At 34.9% G+C, this 19,056-nt stretch overlaps 4 protein-coding genes across 6 annotated transcripts in view; 2 read left to right on the forward strand and 2 right to left on the reverse strand.

The window, feature by feature from the left end:
• Positions 1-1,964, forward strand: part of LOC119828194 (condensin complex subunit 2) — a 7,514-nt gene extending 5,550 nt beyond the window's left edge. Inside the window, exons 10-12 of the mRNA XM_038350295.1 lie at positions 48-123; positions 356-469; positions 789-1,964. Coding sequence (XP_038206223.1) covers positions 48-123; positions 356-469; positions 789-1,091 — 493 coding nt within the window. The 3' untranslated portion in view covers positions 1,092-1,964. The remainder of the gene's footprint in view (positions 1-47; positions 124-355; positions 470-788) is intronic.
• A 630-nt stretch (positions 1,965-2,594) lies between these two features.
• On the reverse strand, positions 2,595-15,693 carry LOC119840911 (maternal protein tudor-like). 2 transcript variants are annotated; one of them, XM_038367688.1, is made up of 12 exons: positions 13,618-15,693; positions 13,292-13,495; positions 12,740-12,918; positions 11,689-11,766; positions 11,306-11,437; positions 10,864-10,995; positions 7,899-8,896; positions 7,554-7,702; positions 7,166-7,327; positions 6,675-6,841; positions 5,889-6,124; positions 2,595-5,795 (listed from the first exon to the last, which is right to left on the reverse strand). In XM_038367688.1, the coding sequence occupies exons 1-12, from the start codon at positions 15,499-15,501 to the stop codon at positions 3,238-3,240; spliced, it is 6,879 nt and encodes a 2,292-aa protein (XP_038223616.1). In that variant the 5' UTR covers positions 15,502-15,693; the 3' UTR covers positions 2,595-3,237. The 2 variants fall into 2 exon arrangements, with proteins under 2 accessions (XP_038223616.1, XP_038223617.1); XM_038367689.1 differs by lacking the exon at positions 10,864-10,995.
• Positions 15,694-16,157: 464 nt separating this feature from the next.
• LOC119840915 (protein JTB) lies at positions 16,158-17,222 on the forward strand. Its single transcript, XM_038367695.1, has 4 exons — positions 16,158-16,495; positions 16,567-16,718; positions 16,794-16,887; positions 16,958-17,222. Exons 1-4 carry the CDS (start codon positions 16,440-16,442, stop codon positions 17,121-17,123), a joined length of 468 nt encoding a protein of 155 aa, XP_038223623.1. The 5' UTR covers positions 16,158-16,439; the 3' UTR covers positions 17,124-17,222.
• On the reverse strand, positions 17,199-18,866 carry LOC119840914 (tRNA (cytosine(38)-C(5))-methyltransferase). Of its 2 annotated transcripts, none has more exons than XM_038367694.1 (3): positions 18,671-18,866; positions 17,840-18,318; positions 17,199-17,672 (listed from the first exon to the last, which is right to left on the reverse strand). In XM_038367694.1, the coding sequence occupies exons 2-3, from the start codon at positions 18,293-18,295 to the stop codon at positions 17,214-17,216; spliced, it is 915 nt and encodes a 304-aa protein (XP_038223622.1). In that variant the 5' UTR covers positions 18,296-18,318; positions 18,671-18,866; the 3' UTR covers positions 17,199-17,213. The 2 variants fall into 2 exon arrangements, with proteins under 2 accessions (XP_038223622.1, XP_038223621.1); XM_038367693.1 differs by lacking the exon at positions 18,671-18,866 and adding an exon at positions 18,398-18,653.
• Between the last annotated feature and the right edge of the window lie 190 nt (positions 18,867-19,056).

Here is a 19,056-nt window from a genome sequence, read left to right on the forward strand (position 1 = left end):
TATATATATATATATTTAGAACACACACGGTGTGTCCGCCCGCACAGCTGGCCCGACTCTATGCACACGCGCAGCGTGTGCTCCCGCACCAGTGACAAAAGCGGTACGGCAAGATTGCCGCCGGTGCGGGAGACACGCTGAGCGTGTCATAGCCGCATCGCCGGATGAAAAAAGTTTCTGGATCAGCAGTGAAATTGTTAACGGAATAAAAGTATCCTATAACCAAGTCCAACTCATATCCTATCTGTATAGTTAATATCATCAAGAACTGTTCAGTAGTTTCAGCGTTATGGTCTGACAAACAAACAAACTAACATTTGTAATATTAGTGCAATAAAGATTAATAAAATTATAGGAAGGAGACGAATGGGGCAACGAGGATGGTGCCACAGTGTCGAACCCGCACGCTCTGGTTCCAGGCGCCGAGCCCGACGGCGAGCTGGGAGACATGCTGGAGCCACCCACTAAGGTATACCCAACGGGGTTTAGGAGTTGATGGAAGATTTTATACTTACGTACTTACGAGTGTATTATCTTCGCTAATATTGTAAAGAGGATGTATGTGAATTTTTGTTTTTAAGAATAAACGCTAGAAATCTATTTTGAAACCAATATAAATTACCATTAGAAAGCGTCTTTGAGTAAAATAGACTATTTTTTAAATCAGGTCAACCTATATCATCAGGGTTAGTTGGTAATTACAAAATGTTTTATCTAGGTTTGAGTAAAACATGCATGGCATAATTTTTATTTGAAAGCACATCTAACCAGGTATTGTTTGTTTATAGGTCGCCAAAATATTCATTCCCTACGCGATGCGAGCCAAGAAGGTCGACATGAAACAACTTAAACACTGCACTTGGAAAATGTTAACGGAAAAAACTCCAGAGGGCGACAAAGAAGATGTATCCGAAACAACATTCTTTTCCATATATTCTCGGTTGCCGAATAAATTATCGACCAACATGCGCGAGTCGCTCAGTGTGCCTTTAGCTTTATTATCTGTGCTCCATTTAGCGAATGAAAAAGGTCTTATCCTAGAAAAGAGTGAAGATCTCCAGGACTTTAACATTTTGGGACTTATTAAGTGAATGTAGGTACGTTATTTTATTGAAATATTTATTTTCACTGTTTTCTTCTTAATCCAGAATAATATTCAAAACAGAAGAGTTTTTATTCTTATTACTAATAGTGTAATTTAGAAATTACAATTTGTATGTTTTAATACATAAGCTAAAATTGTATGTAAAATTTGCATCTAACTGTTTTGCTGAAACTTTAACTCACCTTATACCTACGTGTCGAAATTGCAAGTTTGTACGGTAGCCATAGTTTTTGCACCGTGTAAATCAGTATACAAAATGCAATGTAATATTGCGGTTGTCACAATTCATTAATAGTCGAATATGGGAATGATTAAAGCGCCATTAAAACGCGTGCGGCAACCCCTAAAAGTGTCCCGAGCTGCTAACAACATGGCGTATGTAGCTCGGGTTCGTTCTTTCTGCATCGCCCCTTGCCCGCCGCACAATTGACCTGTCTGAACGTCTTCGTTAAACGATTGTATAGATTGTAGGATTGGGTTTTTAGCAATCTGTTATTATTTAATTTAGATGCATATCATTTATGTCGCATTCTTCTAATTATCTTTATATTGAATAGCCGTACGATATTAAGCGCCGGTTTCACAGCTTCATGATATATCTGTTTAGCTTATCTGTTAGTTTTAAAATGACAAATATGGTATTAACATATTCGAGATAATATCGTATCAGCGACTTTATCTGCAAGCGGTGAACCCGGCCCTTAAATAGTAATAATTTTTATAACTTTTGGCATTAACTAATTCTAAGATATTTTTCGTTCCAAATGGAGCAATTCTGTATATATATACGTGTCTGTCCTTATTGTAAAAGTTAATGCATTCATGTGTACAGGTATTATAATATTTTAATTTTAAGTGTATTTCACAATATCAAATAAAATAGTGACTTGTAATTTTGTTTTATTTACGCTTCTTTTATAATTTTATATCATCAAACAATATTTTCATGTCATCGTCAGCAATGGAGCTTTTTTTTTTTTTTTTTTTTTTTATGTCACAGTCGACAATGGAGCTTGTGGGACGCCTGATGGTAAGCGCTACCACCGCCCATGAACATTTGTAGAGACGTAAAGTCGATTACACACCTTACGCCTCTACAAATGGATTGCCGACTTTAAATTGGGAAGGGATTAAGAAAGGATTTGCGAGAGGAATAAAGGAAAGGACTGGGAAGGGGAAGGAAAAGGATATGGGCCTCCGACTCCCCCAGTCACCGAACGGAACACAGGTGGTACTACCACGGTGTGAATTACTCTTACCCAAATACAACATACATTTTAATACTTCTCTTGACCACCTTCGCAGTACAATAATAAAACATGAATCTAATAATTATGGGTTATAAGATTGATTTCTACCAAAAGCTTTTTAAGAAAAAAAGTGAAATAATTTTGTTCCCACCAACAATTTGTTAGCTTCTTATATTAATAGTTAGGGTCATAAAAACAACGAGTAGTCAAAAAATCTTTATTAAAAAAAAACAAAACGTAAGTTACACAACTTTTTTTATTATATTTCGAGTCCAACGTAAGTATATATATTCGAAGATAGGTCAATAAGCATGACAATATACACAATTGTTTTTTATTTTTAAGTGACAACAGGGAATGTACAATTATGCAATAAATAATGCTAATTATGCATAATGTAACAAAATAAAAATATTAAATGTTAAACAAACTATTATAACTTTAGGAGACCAAAACAGGAATAAAAAATGAGTATTCATAATACTATTAAACAATAATATATCGAGACTTACAATACTATCTTACATGAAACAACGAAAGTTCAACCCTATATAAACATTTTAAATAAAAGAAATCGTAGTACTTATATAACGCATCGAGGAATAGCATGAATGAAAGTGATAATATTTCTCATAACACTCATAACATAAATTACTTTCTCTCACTGCAGTACTGGTTAACAAAAATGTATAACAACACAACGCGCAATACCATACATATGATAAAAGTCTCATTCATCCATATCACAATTACGTAAAGATAAAGTATGTCAGTCATGTTCATTAGGCAAACAATGCTAAAGCTATCATTATAAGTACCTTTAAACAATTAGCAGACAGAATATAAAATGCTTTGCATTTTACTCTACGTAATTTTAGTTATTTAAATATTTTCTTGCGATTTGTCTTCACTTTTTATAGCATCTACAATTTGTGTCTGTTTTACAGGAGATTCTTTAGGCTTTTGTTCACCATCACTTATATATCCAGTATCAGTGTTCAGAGACTCCTTGGATTCATCTCTTTCTGGAGTTTTTATAGATTTTTCCTGCTCCAACGTATTATTAGACGAATCTTTTTCAACTGTGTCATTAGATGCGTCTCTTTCAAGAGTATCATTGGATGAATCTTTATTTGGTGTATTGGATTGATCTCTCTCTGGTGTTGAGGTATTTTCTGCTATATCGCTCTTTTCCATGAATGATGTGTTTTCAACAACTGTTTTCGCGCTTCCCATGCTTTCATTCAAATCTACTTGAGAAGAGTCTATGTCATTGACGATATCAAGTGCATCATTGATAGTTGTCATTTCTTCTTCATTGTTATCTGCAGGTATTTGTGCGTTGGACGCCAGTTCGCTTTTAGCTGCAGGAGTTTCCTCAGATAATATTGAAATTAAATCTTTATCGTTTAAAATTAACTTCACTAGAGCAGGTTCAGCTGCGCTGTCTAAAAATTCTATTTGGAATGTTGTAACTTCAGCAACTAAATCTTCTAATTTTAACTTGGCAGCTTCATTTGTGGCAAAGTCTTCAGTTATGCCAGCTAAGCGGCAACATTTAGCCAGCGGCTCGATAACCGATAATTCTTCCGGCAGTTGTCTAAAGTCTTCACATTTAGCTTTATTACCATAGTCAATAAATTGTACATGGTTGCCAATATCACAAAATTCTAAGATTTTCGCTCTATACCATTGCTCGTCTTCTGCCCAGAAAGCTGCACAAAGGGATCCAACTTTTAGCTTCGCAATAGGTTCGAAGTCTGCACTATTGCTAAGATTCTCAATAACTTTGTCCAGATTAGCTTCAGAATCATCTAGTTGCACATAGAACTCGTTTAATGAATCTACGTAACAAATTTTACCACTCGTGTGTAAATCTTGACCAACTGGTGTGGGCCTCTCCGAAGCAGGTTGTTCTTCACAGAGTCCAACCAGTTCCTCGGTAACCGATTTGCCTTCAAGATACAATTCTACTATGGATATATCACCAGAAGCAATAAACTGGACGTTGAATATAGTTGCGCCTTCTGCTGCTAATTCGTTGAATTTGATTTCTGACCGACGTGACCATGATTTTATGTCTCTCGGTTTTTGTAAGGCACATTTTCTTGACAACGCTGGTTTAGTTTTGAGGTCGTCTGGAAGGCTTCGTAGTTCATTTGCGATAGATGCGTTACCGTAATCCATGAACAAAACTTCTGTGCCTTCCGATCCGTCGACAATCACTTGTGCCCTGTACCAAGCACCATCTTCCGGATATTTCGCTGCGCATAAAACCCCTTCTTCCTTATCAACAAGTGGAGGGAAATTTTCCGCATCAACCATAGCGGCTTCCATTGCTTGAAGCTCAGGAGCTACACTCTCTAACTGTATCCAAAATTCGGACGGAGAATTTACATGACTAGCGAAACATGAGGGTAAGTCACCACATTCAGTTTCTTCCGATTTCGTCGCGTGTCCCTCAGACACTAGTTTGTCTGTTATATTTAGTCCATTCACATAAATATCCACATATGTAGTAACATCTTTTAGTACTATTAAAGCATCAACTGGTGCAGAAATATCACCTACTAGTTGAGTGAAGTAATCAGAAGCTGGTTCTGACCATTGACCTGTTCCCGTTGGAACAGCATTTACACTAGACTTAATAGCGTATTTCTCGACGATTTTCAAGTGATCCGGTATAACCTTTATTAACCCTGGCTCATTGTCCAATACATCTGTGTTTCCGTAATCAATGAACCGAACAGTTGTTATATCGGAATCAGAGTCTAGTATCTCTGCGCGGTACCAAAGGTCGTCCGCAGTATATTTTGCGACACACAGAGTACCCATTTCTCTGTTCTCAATATTTGGATAGGATTCAACATTTGCTTGGAGCTCAGCTTGTATTTCTTCGATTTTATCAACTTTATCCGCCGTTTGCAGCCAGAAATGTCCAGGTGAGTCAATGTGACTTATGTACACTTGGGTGCATCCTGCAGGTAGGGAAATTGGTTCTACTGGGATCTCTTCTTTGACCTCTTCAACTGGTTCTTCATTAGCCACTTGTGGGGTAGCTAATTTTTCATTAACAAGTTTGATGGATAGATCTACACCATCTAGCTGAAGATTAGCGAGCCAGCCATCAGTACCAAAGGCTAAGGTGACTTGAACTTCTTTATCACTTGTCCATTCTTTGAGTTTCGGTAAAGACTCATTATTTAAAGCAACCAGACCCAAGCTAGCAACAAGAGCTAAACTACAGGGCTCATAGAACTTGGGATCCATTTTCTTAATTGATTCCTTTGCAATAATTTCTGTGTTTCCATAATCAGTGAATTGCACTTTTGCATCTGTTTCTGTAGTACTGATTATTGTAGCGCGATACCAATTGCCATCAGAAGACTTGGCGATGCACAACGCATCCGTATCAAAATTTTCGAGAGCATCTGGCTGACCTAAAATAAAGCAATAAATTTATTCAACGACATTGCAATTAATTAGTAAACTGAGAATAAGTATTTTCATGATATAAAATATTTAAAACTTACCCTCTTCATAGAATTTATAGAGCTCGTCCAATAAAAGCGCAATCTTGTCGATGTCGGTGGATTTTTGCAAGTATAACTCGTTGAGATTTTCCAAGTGACTTATGTAAGCCATACCAAAGTTATAGTTAAACACTGCACGAGTACACAATGGGATAACTTCATCGTAAGCACCTTCATCTGGTTCGAAAATTGCTATCTTCCTTCCTGATGCTGCATTATATAACGTTGAAATTAATCTGCAAGTTAAAACAAAGAAATATTCAAAATTCAAAAGTTTCTCACAATATTTTATTGCTGACTTAAAAGTAAAGCCTACTTAGACTATGATCTTCGAAAGGTCTGAATTTTGAATATGATATCTACAAAATGTGTTTTTCCTCGACATTTATGGTAAAAGTGTAATAGAAATTAAATAGGTGGATGTTAATATTAACATCCAATTTTTTATTTATTTTATTCCATTGAAAATGTGATTTATTGAACTATTATATAATAGTTCAATAAATCACATTTTCTTTTGAGGCATTCAACTAGGAAAAAAAGTCTTAATACCCTTAAAAGTAATGTTGTTTTAGATACCTACATAATGTAAGAAGTATTCAATAATACAAGTATGGTTAAACATTGATTTGTATATTTGATACCTACATCACCTATCCCCCTTATACTAACCCCTTTTAAACTATTTCTATGAGACAATCAAAAAAGAAAATTTGAAAAAACAATGTGAAAAAATAATAAGTGACTTCATACATTACTATCTTAGATTAACTTTTCTTTACATACCTGATCTCTTCAACGTCATTAATATAAATGATGCATTTATTTCCCAAAAGTTGCTTTTGCAATTCCTCCATAGAAATAAGAGTTTTTGAGTCGGCTGTAAAGTTATTGAGTGCGCATTCCAAAGACTGGTAGTAATATACACTCAGCTCTGTTGGCAGGATCATTAGCTGTAAGAATAAAAATTAATTAATATGTAGCGTAGGCGATCCGCTACATCTCTCTATGTTTTTAAAAAATAGAAGAAAAAAATTCCCGCATCATGATAACATTTTTTTTTTTTAATTTTTCAATATGTCCTCACTGTCGAGGAGCAAAAGTAAAAGTCTGTCAATAATCTCATTTAAGTACAAAAAAATTATAAAAATTGTAAGAAAAATTGAGCATCAGAGTGCAAAAAAAATTGTTCCATTAACCCCAAAACATTGTATTTTAAAAATGTGAACATCTAATTTCTTTTTACAAGGTAAACATCCAATTATCGTGTAACTCACCTTATCCAACGATGTGCGTATAGTGTTACCATAGTCTGGCAACACAGCCTCAATGTTGGCCGTATCGGAAACGTCGCCAAGTATGGCCCGATATATCTTGTCGTTGTGTCTCACCGTACAGTGAATGCCTTCAGTGAGACTATCCGCAGCCAATGGCGTGAGCTGAAATGACGATAACTGTATTTGAGCCGTTCTTTGTATTTATGTAGCATATATATTTAAGAAATTTATATAAAATTTAAGACTTCAAAACACTATTAATTCGTTTTATCAATGCAAATCATGATATTTAATAATATAGATAATTTCTGTGTGTTGTAAAACTCGCGCAAAATGAAACACACGAGAGTAGCACACAGTTTTTTTTATTCTTATACAGTATGTTTACCTTGCTAGCGTCGAAGGAGGTGATGGCCTTTTCAACTAAATCCGCCTTATCCAAGTCCAGCTGAACGTGGAACTTTTCGTACGAATTAATATGCGTAACACGACACAATATCTGTTGGCCCACTATTATAGTCAGGTCGATAGCTTCGTCTGAAAGTACAATTTTGTCTTAACTACAATTCTTTTGAATTGAATTTTCAAATGGAAATACCATCTAAATAAATTATGCTCAATGTACTTATACTCTAAATGCAAAAATTCTTATTAATGTAGTATAGGTGTATGTTACTAATTTCAACTTGACAATCTTAACAAAACAAAGTGACTAAAATACAAAACAAATCACCTTTCAAGGTAACAGACTGATGTTCCGCTGGCAAGGCCAACTGTTTCTCGACCAGGAGGTCGGCAACACTCACTCCGTTATTCCACAGCGACACCTTGTACTGCTCCTCCACAACTTCTTGGAATATGCACTGGTACCGCGGCGCATTGAAACACAAATCTATGTCTGCGTTGGCTTTCCATTCGCCATCTTTCGGCAGTACTCCCACTAGCGAACAATGTACAGCCATTATGGGTAAATCCATTAACTGTTTATCCAATTGCCATATATCTTTTGCGTCAACTAGCTGCTTATTCCCAAAGTCGACGTAGCGAACGATGTATTTCGAGAAAGGTTGTAGGGCAATAACAGTAGCTCGATATAGGACACTGTCCGCCGGGTATCGCGCCAAAACTGAAGCGCCCACGCTAATTTCTCCTGAATAGCATTTAACACCCTTATAGAGTTCTGGAATTTGGTGCATCATTTCTAAGAACTTGGGTTGGAGCGAAACGATTTGCGTATAGAAGTTTTCCGGTGAAATGATCCAAGTTACGGAGACTTCTTGTTGCGAGCCAAGTTCCACTGTTGGTTCCACGAATGGAGTGTCCAAGGGCACTGGATTATTCAATTCCTTGCTCGGCACAGGGGTGAACTGGTTGCGATTTTTGTAAGGGGCGCGACCAGCTCTGTCGTTTCCGCTATCGTGGGACCGGAAGCTTTTCTCCGATCGTTTATCATTATCGGAATAGTAAGAGCGGTTCGATCTCTCTGCTCTGTCCCGGGGAGTGAAATTGCTTCTTCCCCCACGCTCACTTCTTTCGAATCGTTCACTTCTTTCAAAACGCTCACCCCTTTCTCCTCTGTTATCGCGATATTCCCGCTTCTGATTCCAATTTTCTTTCTTATCCCCCCAATTGTCTCGCCTCTCACCGCGGTTGTCCCGTCTGTCTGGTCTTTGGAACCTGTTGTTTCTTTCTTCCATTTTGTTCTCATCATCCTGATTGTTGAATCGGTCACTGAAAAGAAATGCTCATTAGGTGACCACTTCGGAATATTAGTGAAAGTTAGTAATTAGTTGAGTACGTGTATGTGCAATTGTTGTGCAATACATTTAGGCGAAATAAGGAGTTATTACTGATATTGTTATATTATAAAGTATTATTATTTATGTTGAAAAGTGAATTTCATTGTAAGAGGCACCATCTTACAGTCTTATAAAATTAGTTTATAGTTCTTAATATAATACACATTACTAGTTTATTAGTAAAGTTGTCAAATTCTATTCTAATATCAAAATGTTATAGAGGTTTCTAAAATCATATTTTTCGCAAGTTATATAGTGTTAAAATAGCAGCATACTATGTATATGTATTATCGCATTTACTTTTAAAACTATTAAACATCATTAATAGCAGCGACTTTACAACTATGCATTCTTCAAGTGCAAGCATACATCAAACATACAAGTGAAAACGAATGTCCGCGAAAAACAACACTGAAAGGATGAAATGAACACGTAGCGCAATTAATTGAATTATACAAAAATGTGTGGAGCTCGATACGGTAGCGAAGCGTGACGGCAAGTAAACGGGGGCGAGGTAAATCAGCCGAAACAATAACTTTTTACTAGTGCAGTAATATCGTCTATCAAGGGCAGATGATCAATTATTGTTGGGCATGAGTATCGAGATATTAATTGGATTTTGCACAATAGGATATTTTTAAGAATCTAATATTGGATATTTTGAAAATTTCTTTTACTCGTGTTGACTGTGCGAAAGCGAAAACGTTATCTTTATATTCAGCTATGATGGCGATTCTGTTGATTACGTAGTATAGGCGAAATGTTTATATATTTTAACTATACGCTTAAAAAATTTAATTGATCTATATTCGTTCTTCGATTATACAGTACATTACCATATATGTAAGAATGATATGCAATGAGGCGTAGCAACACACATCATTAAACGTTATATGTGCCAATATGCTAGTTTCAATGCACTCAAATGTAGTGAAAACATCTTCAACAATTTTGTTCTCAGCAAAGAAAAGTAATTATTTAAAATATTTCCTTTTCTTTTTATGTAATTTTTATTATTCATTAAACTTATACCTACTACTTATGAAGACAAAAAATAAACATTTCGTTCATCGTCCTTGTAAAAATTGCAACAATTAGGAAACAGAAAATTTAACTGGTCAGGTTGAAGTATGTACAAACTACAAATCTATGCTAATTTATAGCTAGGGCATCTACAAAACAGGAAACATGAGGCAAAAACCGAGAACAGAACAGAAAATTTCGAATGCAAAGGTTAACATTATCAAAGGCGTTCGAATTAATAAGAAATACATTCTATGCTCGAACATAAACTGTTCTTAAAAAAAGCTTTGAAAACCTATTTTACGTAAAATAACAAGTGCAAAGCACGGTGTAGGTACCATCTGAATATGATTTATATGCTCGCTAGTATATGGAAGCAAGGAAGGGACAAAATGGACATTTTACTGGATGAAAAACCTAAAGAACTGTACAGAAAAAGATGTGCGAGGCGCCATTACGTGAACACAGAGCAAAGCTATAAAGACAATTAATGAAAAAGGACAAAATGGGACATTTTACTTGACGAAAAACCTGAAGAACCAACAGACTGTACAGAATGAGTTATGCGAGGTGTTATAACGTGAACACACCAAAACATGGCTCTGTGGAGGGGTTACAATGTTCAAGCAAACACCGAGTGCAAAGCGAAGCGTGCACGGTGTACCGTCCGAGTCTACCCTGCACACTTTTGCACTCGTGTTAACGTAATTCCAGTCGCATGAAACGCACAGCTACATAGACATTTACCAAATGTGACACAATGGGCTTCATACTCGATGGATGGAAAAGCTGCAAAACCAAGAAACTGTACAGAAGGTGCGGGGTTAGATAGTGCACGCAAACCACCGAGTGCAAAGCGAAGCGAGCACGGTGTACCGTCTGAGCCGGTCCTGCACGCTGCGGTGCGAGGAGGCGGCCTCGGCGGCCTGCCGCAGGCGCCGCCCCACACTCGACTCCTTCTTGTCCTTATCCTTTGCTACCTTTTTGTCGTCCGCGCGAGACTTTCGTCTGTCGATGCGGAATGTGATGTACACTTGTTGATATTAAATCGCATTCAATACTCGAATATACTGAGGATATAATTGCTTTAGTTTTTCATATATAATAGGAAAAGTACATAAATAGAAAACTGGAGAATACTTTATAAATATATACCTTTTTAATATAATTTATATAATGCTTGGATTATACTATGAAATTAAATACCCTTCCTACAATAGAATCTTAAATTTACTTCTTCAATATTCGATTTTAAAATGTAATTGTGACAAATATCCTCATTATAACTGTGAATGTATCTATAGTAAAATAAACATACTTGTCTCTATGGTTTTCTCTGTTCTGGCGCAATGGCGGCGACTGCACGGGTTGCTGCGGCGACTCTTCCCAGGTGTCATCTCCAACGGGTGCCGGTTGTGGGGGAAATTGATTGTCTTTGGGTTTACCGCGCCTATATAAAAGATAATCTCGATAAAAAAAAATGCAAAAAAAATTTGAACTATGAAAAATCTATGACTGCTGATTGTCTCCCTAAACATCCCAGCACTAGATTCAGAAATCACTTCTTACCTAAAACATACAGCAGTTTAATATGCAAAAACACTTTGTACAAAATGTCTTGTAAATCGTGATTGTAATAATAATATAATTTTACAGAAATGTTTTACACAATAGTCAATATATATAATATCTTATATTTACCTATCACCTCTATCCGGCTTAGCAAACTTGTCGCTGTGCCGGCCTGGGCCCGACCTCTCGAAGCCATCCTTGTGATCCCTATTAAGAAAAAACAATCCATTTAACCCGGATATTTTAACTCAAAACCAACACATTTATAAAATGTTTTACCTATATCGATGCCTGTACATGTTATGGGTATAAAATCGAATTTACAACTGAGCTTTCAGAGAGTTCAAAGACCCCAGAACGCTATTTTGGACATGACTCAAAGCTATTACTTTTTTGCCGCATCGCGAGAAAAAGTTAAACGGAACACGCGCCATGTTGCTCGTAAAATGTATGCTCTCACTGTTTCCGCTGTTAATTTGTAACTTTTAATGGTAAATTATTCAATACATTATCACTGCGTGGTATATTTATTTTTTGTCTGCTTCAGATCTGACGTAAATGTAATAAGGCGGAATACTTAGATAGAAAAGAATAACTAACTGTAACAAGACGTACTCGTAAGAATAATGTTAACCTTAACACCTGAGTAGCTATGTGATTATATTTATGTAATTTAATTAGAGAAGACCCTGCCTTTTGGTAAAAGGATCAATACTGTCTCACTACCTTGTGATCCATTATCTTCACTAATTCCCAATTAGTCATGAAGATTATATATTTTAAGACTAATTAAATAAAAATATAATTGTTTGTTTAATTATTATTTGTATATTTGGTGCTTCTTTTGGTCATTATCACAAATCATAATATTTATGGTACAATAAACATGACATAATTAATAAAGTGTAATTAAATGGAAGATTTTGTGTCATGTTCATTTCGAAATCATCTTTTTTTGCTCCAATGATTACTAATTTTTTTTCAATTAAACATAATATAAGGTAACCTCAAAAAATATGAATTGAGAATATTTTTCTCACATATAGGGTATTTTTGGAAAAAAGTGTGGTGTGATTTACTCTTTTCTAATAAATGTCTACTAATATAAAATCTTGTTAATTCAGAATTACACTACAAATTTGTTACTTAAAAATTAATTACATAAGAAAAAAAAAAGTACCTTCCACGGAAACTGCTACCCCTCTGGCCAAACTCATCTCCATCCGTGGGTTTCTTATCATCTCTAAAGCTCTTCTCTCGTCTAAAGTTCTTCTTACGTCCATCATCAGGGATACTACCTTCTGGTGAACTGAAAATCTCGGGTGCTTCTTTGCGAGGGGGGGCTGCGGGAGCTTTACCCTATATAATTTTATTGATGCTTAGCTTAGCTTGAACATGACTCATCATAATAAAAATATACATTTGGTAATCCCTCTTAGGAGTGAAAATTCCATAGCTTATCATGAGAATTATATCATGGGACAGTGAGCTTTCGTTAACAAACTGTTCTTGAAGCTTTAACTTAACAATCAACATTTATATTTAATTTTTAGTTTTATAGCATTGAAATGCTTTATAAAAATTTCTCAACATTTATATTGTTGCAACAACTTTCTTTATTAGAATAGAATCCAAAATGTCAAAATATCAGTGTACTTCAGTGCTTGTAATTTTAATATAACATAACACATAGTATGCCATATGAAAAATGTCTATTTTTCTCTGAACTTACCTCAATACCAGTGCTCCTTGGCTGTGATAGTTGGTTCATCCTTCTCGCGACATCCAAGGGTGGGCTCACACTGTCGTCAATCAGTGTTACCAACATTGTGTCATTGGATAGCATGCCTACAACATGGGCCATCAGAGTCTTCTCTAAGGCCAGCATTTCTAATTGGTTTGATGTTTTTGTTTCCACTGGTTTGTTTTCAAACCCCTGTTCGAAATCAAAATTGTTGATTGATAAAGTAAAGCCATTTGTAATAATAGAATCTAGTCTGTAATTCTAGATGGGAAAAAATGCTATACATATATATGTTATAAGGGAGTAATACTTACTTTTAAAGCACATTTCATAGCTTGTGCTGGCAGTTGAATCAAATCAGGGGTAATTGTCCTCACATCAGCAATGGCCACTTCCTGTTCATTTCCATAGTCAACATAAGCCACCACAACTTTATCTCCCTTGGTATCCCTTACCATAGCTCTATACCAGTTATCATCATCAGGGAACCTAGCGCAACATACTGCACCAACAGGAAGCGCGCCTGGTGAAGAAGTGTTTTCACAATGAACCTTCACAGCTTCCATAACAGCATTCAATTCTTCAATCTTATCAGACAACTGTACATAGAACTTTATACAACTATCGACATATGAGACCAAAACTGACTGTTTACTGCCCAGTGGTAACATCTGCATCCACCTAAATTGCAATTTATCTTTCATGTTTGCCAGCAACAAATCTAATATATTTTTATTGTCAAGGTAAAGTTCTCCATATTGAATTAACGGTGGCCCTTCTGGTGCTACAACTTTTAGTGTTAAAATTTTTCCATTCACAAGCTGTTTGAATGCCTCATTCAAGTATGGACCTTTTTCTAGTTTTTTGACTCCAGACAGACAAAATCGCATAGCAAATACATTAGGTTTGACAAACTCTTCTGGAATGTCAAATATGTCATAGTATGAAACCATTTCAGTGTCACCAAAATCAACAAAGAATAACTTGCATTGTGATCCAGAAAGATTCATAACAATGGCTCGACATATTATTCTATCGCCAGACATTCTACCGAGACATACAGTTCCAATCATGGGAGGTTCTGTTAGGCTACTGTGAGGCCTTCTATTAATATCATCCATCATGTCTTGTAATTTGTTTGCATCAGTTGCCAATTGGACTGCAAACAATTCTGGACCTTCCTCAGCATATGAGACAAAAACCTTATGAGAAGAATTAACTTCGAGTAGCTTGCTTTTGTAAGTAATAGATTTCTTGGGTGATGTTGGTCCCTTTGATACGGGAGAAGGTAATGCTGACATAGGAGCTGATGAGGGTTGATGATGCTGTGGTTGACGAACAGGGGCTCGAAGATTCACTATATTTCTGGAAGCTTTATTAACCAGTAATCTTTGATTTATTGATGAAGATGGGGGTACTCCATTAAATGGCATTGTGACCGTTTGATTTAATCTCATAGCCACTGCAGGATTTGGAAAGTTTTGATTGATTAGAAATGGAACATGTTCTGTGAATGAAGGTTGTTCATTTAATAAGCTTGGTGACCAATTAGGTCCAGGTTGGTTTTCAGTCATTTGCAATAGTAGCACTTCTTGCTTAGCAACTGGTAAAGCCAAACCAAATTTATTCGATACAAGGTGAGTAGATAAATCATTGCCTTTAAACTGTACTGAAATTATTGGTAATGATCTAGTATGAGCTTCAATTGTAGCTGGATATTCAGCATAACATAGCAAACTTTGTAGTTTTAATAAAAGTGCTTCTTCCCATCGACCTGCTGGGTGCATAATACGTGAGAGATAGTAGTCTGTAGCCTGCCCACGTAATTGAAGGAACATAGGATCATAGTTATCTAAAAAGCGTATAGTACTTAGAGAAATTATATCTTTGTTACCGTAATCAATAAAGTGTACACCAACCAAACCTGTAGCAAGATTGGTGGTGTTTATAATTTTAGCTCGATAATAAGTTCCATCTTTGTATTTCGCGGCACAAATTATTCCTTCATGTATAGCTGCCGGCGGAACCGCTCCTATCCCCTTTTCTAAATTTACACTCGCTGTTTGAAATAGGCTCTCTATCATTAACGAAGATTGTTGATCTAGTTGCCCACTTATTTTCAGAAAGTGTCCATCTCCATCCACATAGGTTACATATAGCCGAAAAGAACGCTGAGCTTCAGTTGCAGATAAAGACATATTTTTATAATTCTATTTTAGCACTTGAAATTAAAACACTGTATAAAAACAACATAACACGAAAATATTTTTTAAGAGTAACAAGCAGTTTCGTTGGAGTTCTCTACACAAAACAAATCCACTTTCTTTTCCGTTTACGTTTTGGATTACGATTTAACTAACATGGCGACAACCGAAACCGAATTGTCAAATTTACTCGTACTGCATTTTTTTTTATTTCTCCTTGTCTATGAATTTATAGACAAATAATATTTGCTTTGTCATATATTGTCATATCAGAATCGAAAGCGAAATTATGTAGATACAAGAATTTGAGTCATAAAAAATAAACTCTTATTGGTTTATTTTACAATAATCTCTCTTAAACTATTTAATGGCTTACTAATAATGTGGTACTTAAGAAAAATAAAAAACCTGTTCATTGATATAAATCAGGTAGTATAGAAATGTATGATATACTTATATTGTAAGTAATATATTACATACAATGTAAGTGTATAAACTATGATAGTACATTACCATTTACCTATTCTGTAGTTAATCCAATGTGTTTCATTGGATTAAACACAGCCACCTGTGGTTCCACTATTGACACTGACTTCGTAATATCACAGATAACATATAGTTATAAATCTGTGCTTGTCACTGACAGTAGTAATTTTTAACATTTTATTTACATCACATCACATCACTTGTAGTACTTACTGGCGACAATAAGAGAATTAAGTGAACTTGTACTTGTAAGATTGTTTGTATTTATTATTTGGGCAATAATGGATGTGGCAATTTGATAAAAGCTTAATAATATATAACAAACACTAAAGCCCAGTGAGCTTTTTTATTTGAAAGATTCATATCTATCAATTCAGTTAAATATTTTTACCTTGATAACAACAAAAAGCTTTAGTGCCTTCAAGAAACTACAGCAGGCATTCAAAATGATTGAAACTTGTTCAAAGAGATGTATGTTTTTTGGAACTCTATCACTAGGAATGTAAGTATTAACTTATGTATCGTTTCATACTTTATATCAATAAAATATTTTAACTCATATCTTAATTTTAGCTTGACAATTGTAGTTCTAATATTAGAATCACATCTTGCTGATACTTTATCTGGTAGTCAAAGGAGGAATAAGACATTTCCAACAGAAAATAATTCAACATGTTGGATCAATCAGCCTTACACAATTATTAGTGAATGCCACCCCTGTTCAGGTAATAATAACAAGTTATATGTAAAACAATAAGACATGATATAATATGCAGTAATATTGTTATTTTTTTTTCTAGATTTCGAAATTCGCAGCAAAAGCATTGGTGTTTGCATACACACAAGCTTTAAAGAAATATTAAAATGTGAAAACGGAGAAACTGTTACAAGAAGGTAAACATTTTATTGCATAATATATTCTTATAGATGAAAAAACATTGTTATAAATTTATCACTGTTTTAGTTGCGACCGTGTAGCATATTTAGAAGAAAGAGCTTTCTGGAAGTTTACAATTTGGACCTTTATAGTTGGTATGGTGTCCTCTATTGCTGTGATGCTAAGAATGAGAGTATTGAATCATAGAGCAAAGAGGAGAGCCAGGCAAGCCCTTGCTAATGGAACTATTTAGTAGATTAATATGTATCAATTATTTATTCTCATAAATGTAAGTAACCCTGAGTATGTGATCAAATAGAATGGAATAATTAATAAAAATTTATTACAAAAACAATATTTTCAATAATTCACTTATCACTTTAACATTAACACTGTTCCCCAACAATCTGTAGCACTGTTTAACAGTTGTGCTTTCCGGAAATACATAGTCTTTAGGAAAAGACATGAGAGCCAAAATTTCTTTAGGTGTAAAGAATCTAAGTTTTAGTTCTTTCAGTTTATTGATGAAGTTCTCACTCCCAGGTTCATACATATTGGCCTCTGCATAACATTTCTTGGCAGTTTCTTGATCAGCCTCTGTGAAAACTGAGCCAGTTCCATCAACATAATGGGAATATGCTTTTGTGAAACAACAAGATCTCTTTGAATCATTGAAACATATGTCTAAAGCTTTACCCCACTTTAATACCTTTTCTGGTAGAATATAGGCATCTGGCACATTATGTTCTATAATATTTTGTATAGCAAATGGTTCATTTGTTGTTATTGGGAGGTCATACATCTGAAAAAATTAAATGCAATTAAAAAGTAAACTCATATATATTAACCATTTCAATATTATTTTAATTATGAAAGTGCACTGGTGAAAAACATTTTGTTCAAATCACTGAAATTGCTTTAAAAAAGTAAGAGTAGTGCTAAGTACATTGTTATTATGTTTTGACTTACAATTTCATCTTTCCTTTTAAAATTCCATTCCAGTTTTGTTTTTCGGGCTATACAGTAGTACCTTAATCTAGAATTAGGCACACCCACTTTGGTGGGACATAATAGAAATTCTTGATAATCAAACCCACATTCTTTTAATTTATCTATAAATAAGTTCCGCACTTTTGAACATTCAAATCCTTTAACATTTTCCATTAAAATGTATTCAACATTGTATAATTGAGGTAATATGTTTATAACATATATAAAAGAATTGGTTCGAGGATCATTCTCATCAAGAAATTTTCCATTCCTAGTAAAAGGTTGGCATGGTGGGGACATTAATATTGTATTAACCTCCAGTCTACAAATGTCATCCACACTTAAGGACTGAATGTTCTTACAAATTAAACAAGTGTTAGGAAAATTATAACGATATACTTCATTTGCTACTGTATTGATATCAATAGCAGTCATTACTTTTCCCTCTAAACCAGAATCTGAAATTGATACAGATGTAGTATACAATAGGCATTCGATTTTAACGTAGTTATTATATAGATACGAGAAATAAGTTACCATTCCAAGCACAGTGCATACCACCAATGCCACTATACAGCTCTAGAATTTTGTGTTGCATATTATTATAAATTTATTGAATTCAATATTATGATCGCGTAAATACAGTCTTAAAATTTATAATTAAAATGAATTAATAAATAGGAATGAATAAAAAATGTATTCCATACTAAAAGAGCGCGTAGGTTATAAACTTATAAACACATATTAATAACTAGTTTGAAGTTTCTCCTGTTGAGACAGGCGACAATTGTACCATCACAGAGTACTTACTACTTTGATATGTGCACCAAATATTTCGCTACTCTGATGTGTACCAAATAACTTTATAATCTATGACTCTTCTTAGCACCCATCACAGAAAGTAATATGCTACCTAGTTCACGCAGGCAGGCTGGTCAACTATAATTATGTAATATAATTTTTCCGAACATTTTGACCATGTTTCGAACTTCAGTAACCAATACACATCTATTTCTCTAACTCTTGGGGCGTCTACGAGACTTCTTTCGTGGTGCAATTTAACTTTAATTTGACAATCGACACTTGATAAACCATAAGGTTTTTATAATACAAATAAAACAAATTACAATGTAAATTGTACACTAGACATTGTCGAAGTTGCTCCAACGAGCGGAGACATAAACAAATAAAAGAAG

The sequence above is a fragment of the Zerene cesonia genome, chromosome 7 (genome assembly GCF_012273895.1).
Source record: "Zerene cesonia ecotype Mississippi chromosome 7, Zerene_cesonia_1.1, whole genome shotgun sequence".
In the NCBI taxonomy this organism is placed as follows: domain Eukaryota; kingdom Metazoa; phylum Arthropoda; class Insecta; order Lepidoptera; family Pieridae; genus Zerene; species Zerene cesonia.

Coding starts and splice junctions, on each gene's coding strand:
- LOC119840911 (XM_038367688.1), bottom strand. CDS start 15,501: ATGTCTTTATCTGCAACTGAAGCTCAGCGTTCTTTTCGGCTATATGTA. Junction 7,328..7,553: donor CCTCCTTCGACGCTAGCAAG/GTAAACATACTG, acceptor TCGTCATTTCAG/CTCACGCCATTGGCTGCGGA. Junction 6,125..6,674: donor AATGACGTTGAAGAGATCAG/GTATGTAAAGAA, acceptor TTTAACTTGCAG/ATTAATTTCAACGTTATATA.
- LOC119840915 (XM_038367695.1), top strand. CDS start 16,440: ATGATTGAAACTTGTTCAAAGAGATGTATGTTTTTTGGAACTCTATCA. Junction 16,719..16,793: donor TGAATGCCACCCCTGTTCAG/GTAATAATAACA, acceptor TTTTTTTTCTAG/ATTTCGAAATTCGCAGCAAA. Junction 16,888..16,957: donor GGAGAAACTGTTACAAGAAG/GTAAACATTTTA, acceptor TCACTGTTTTAG/TTGCGACCGTGTAGCATATT.
- LOC119840914 (XM_038367693.1), bottom strand. CDS start 18,458: ATGCAACACAAAATTCTAGAGCTGTATAGTGGCATTGGTGGTATGCAC. Junction 18,319..18,397: donor TATGCACTGTGCTTGGAATG/GTAACTTATTTC, acceptor TATCAATTTCAG/ATTCTGGTTTAGAGGGAAAA. Junction 17,673..17,839: donor TTAAAAGGAAAGATGAAATT/GTAAGTCAAAAC, acceptor TAATTTTTTCAG/ATGTATGACCTCCCAATAAC.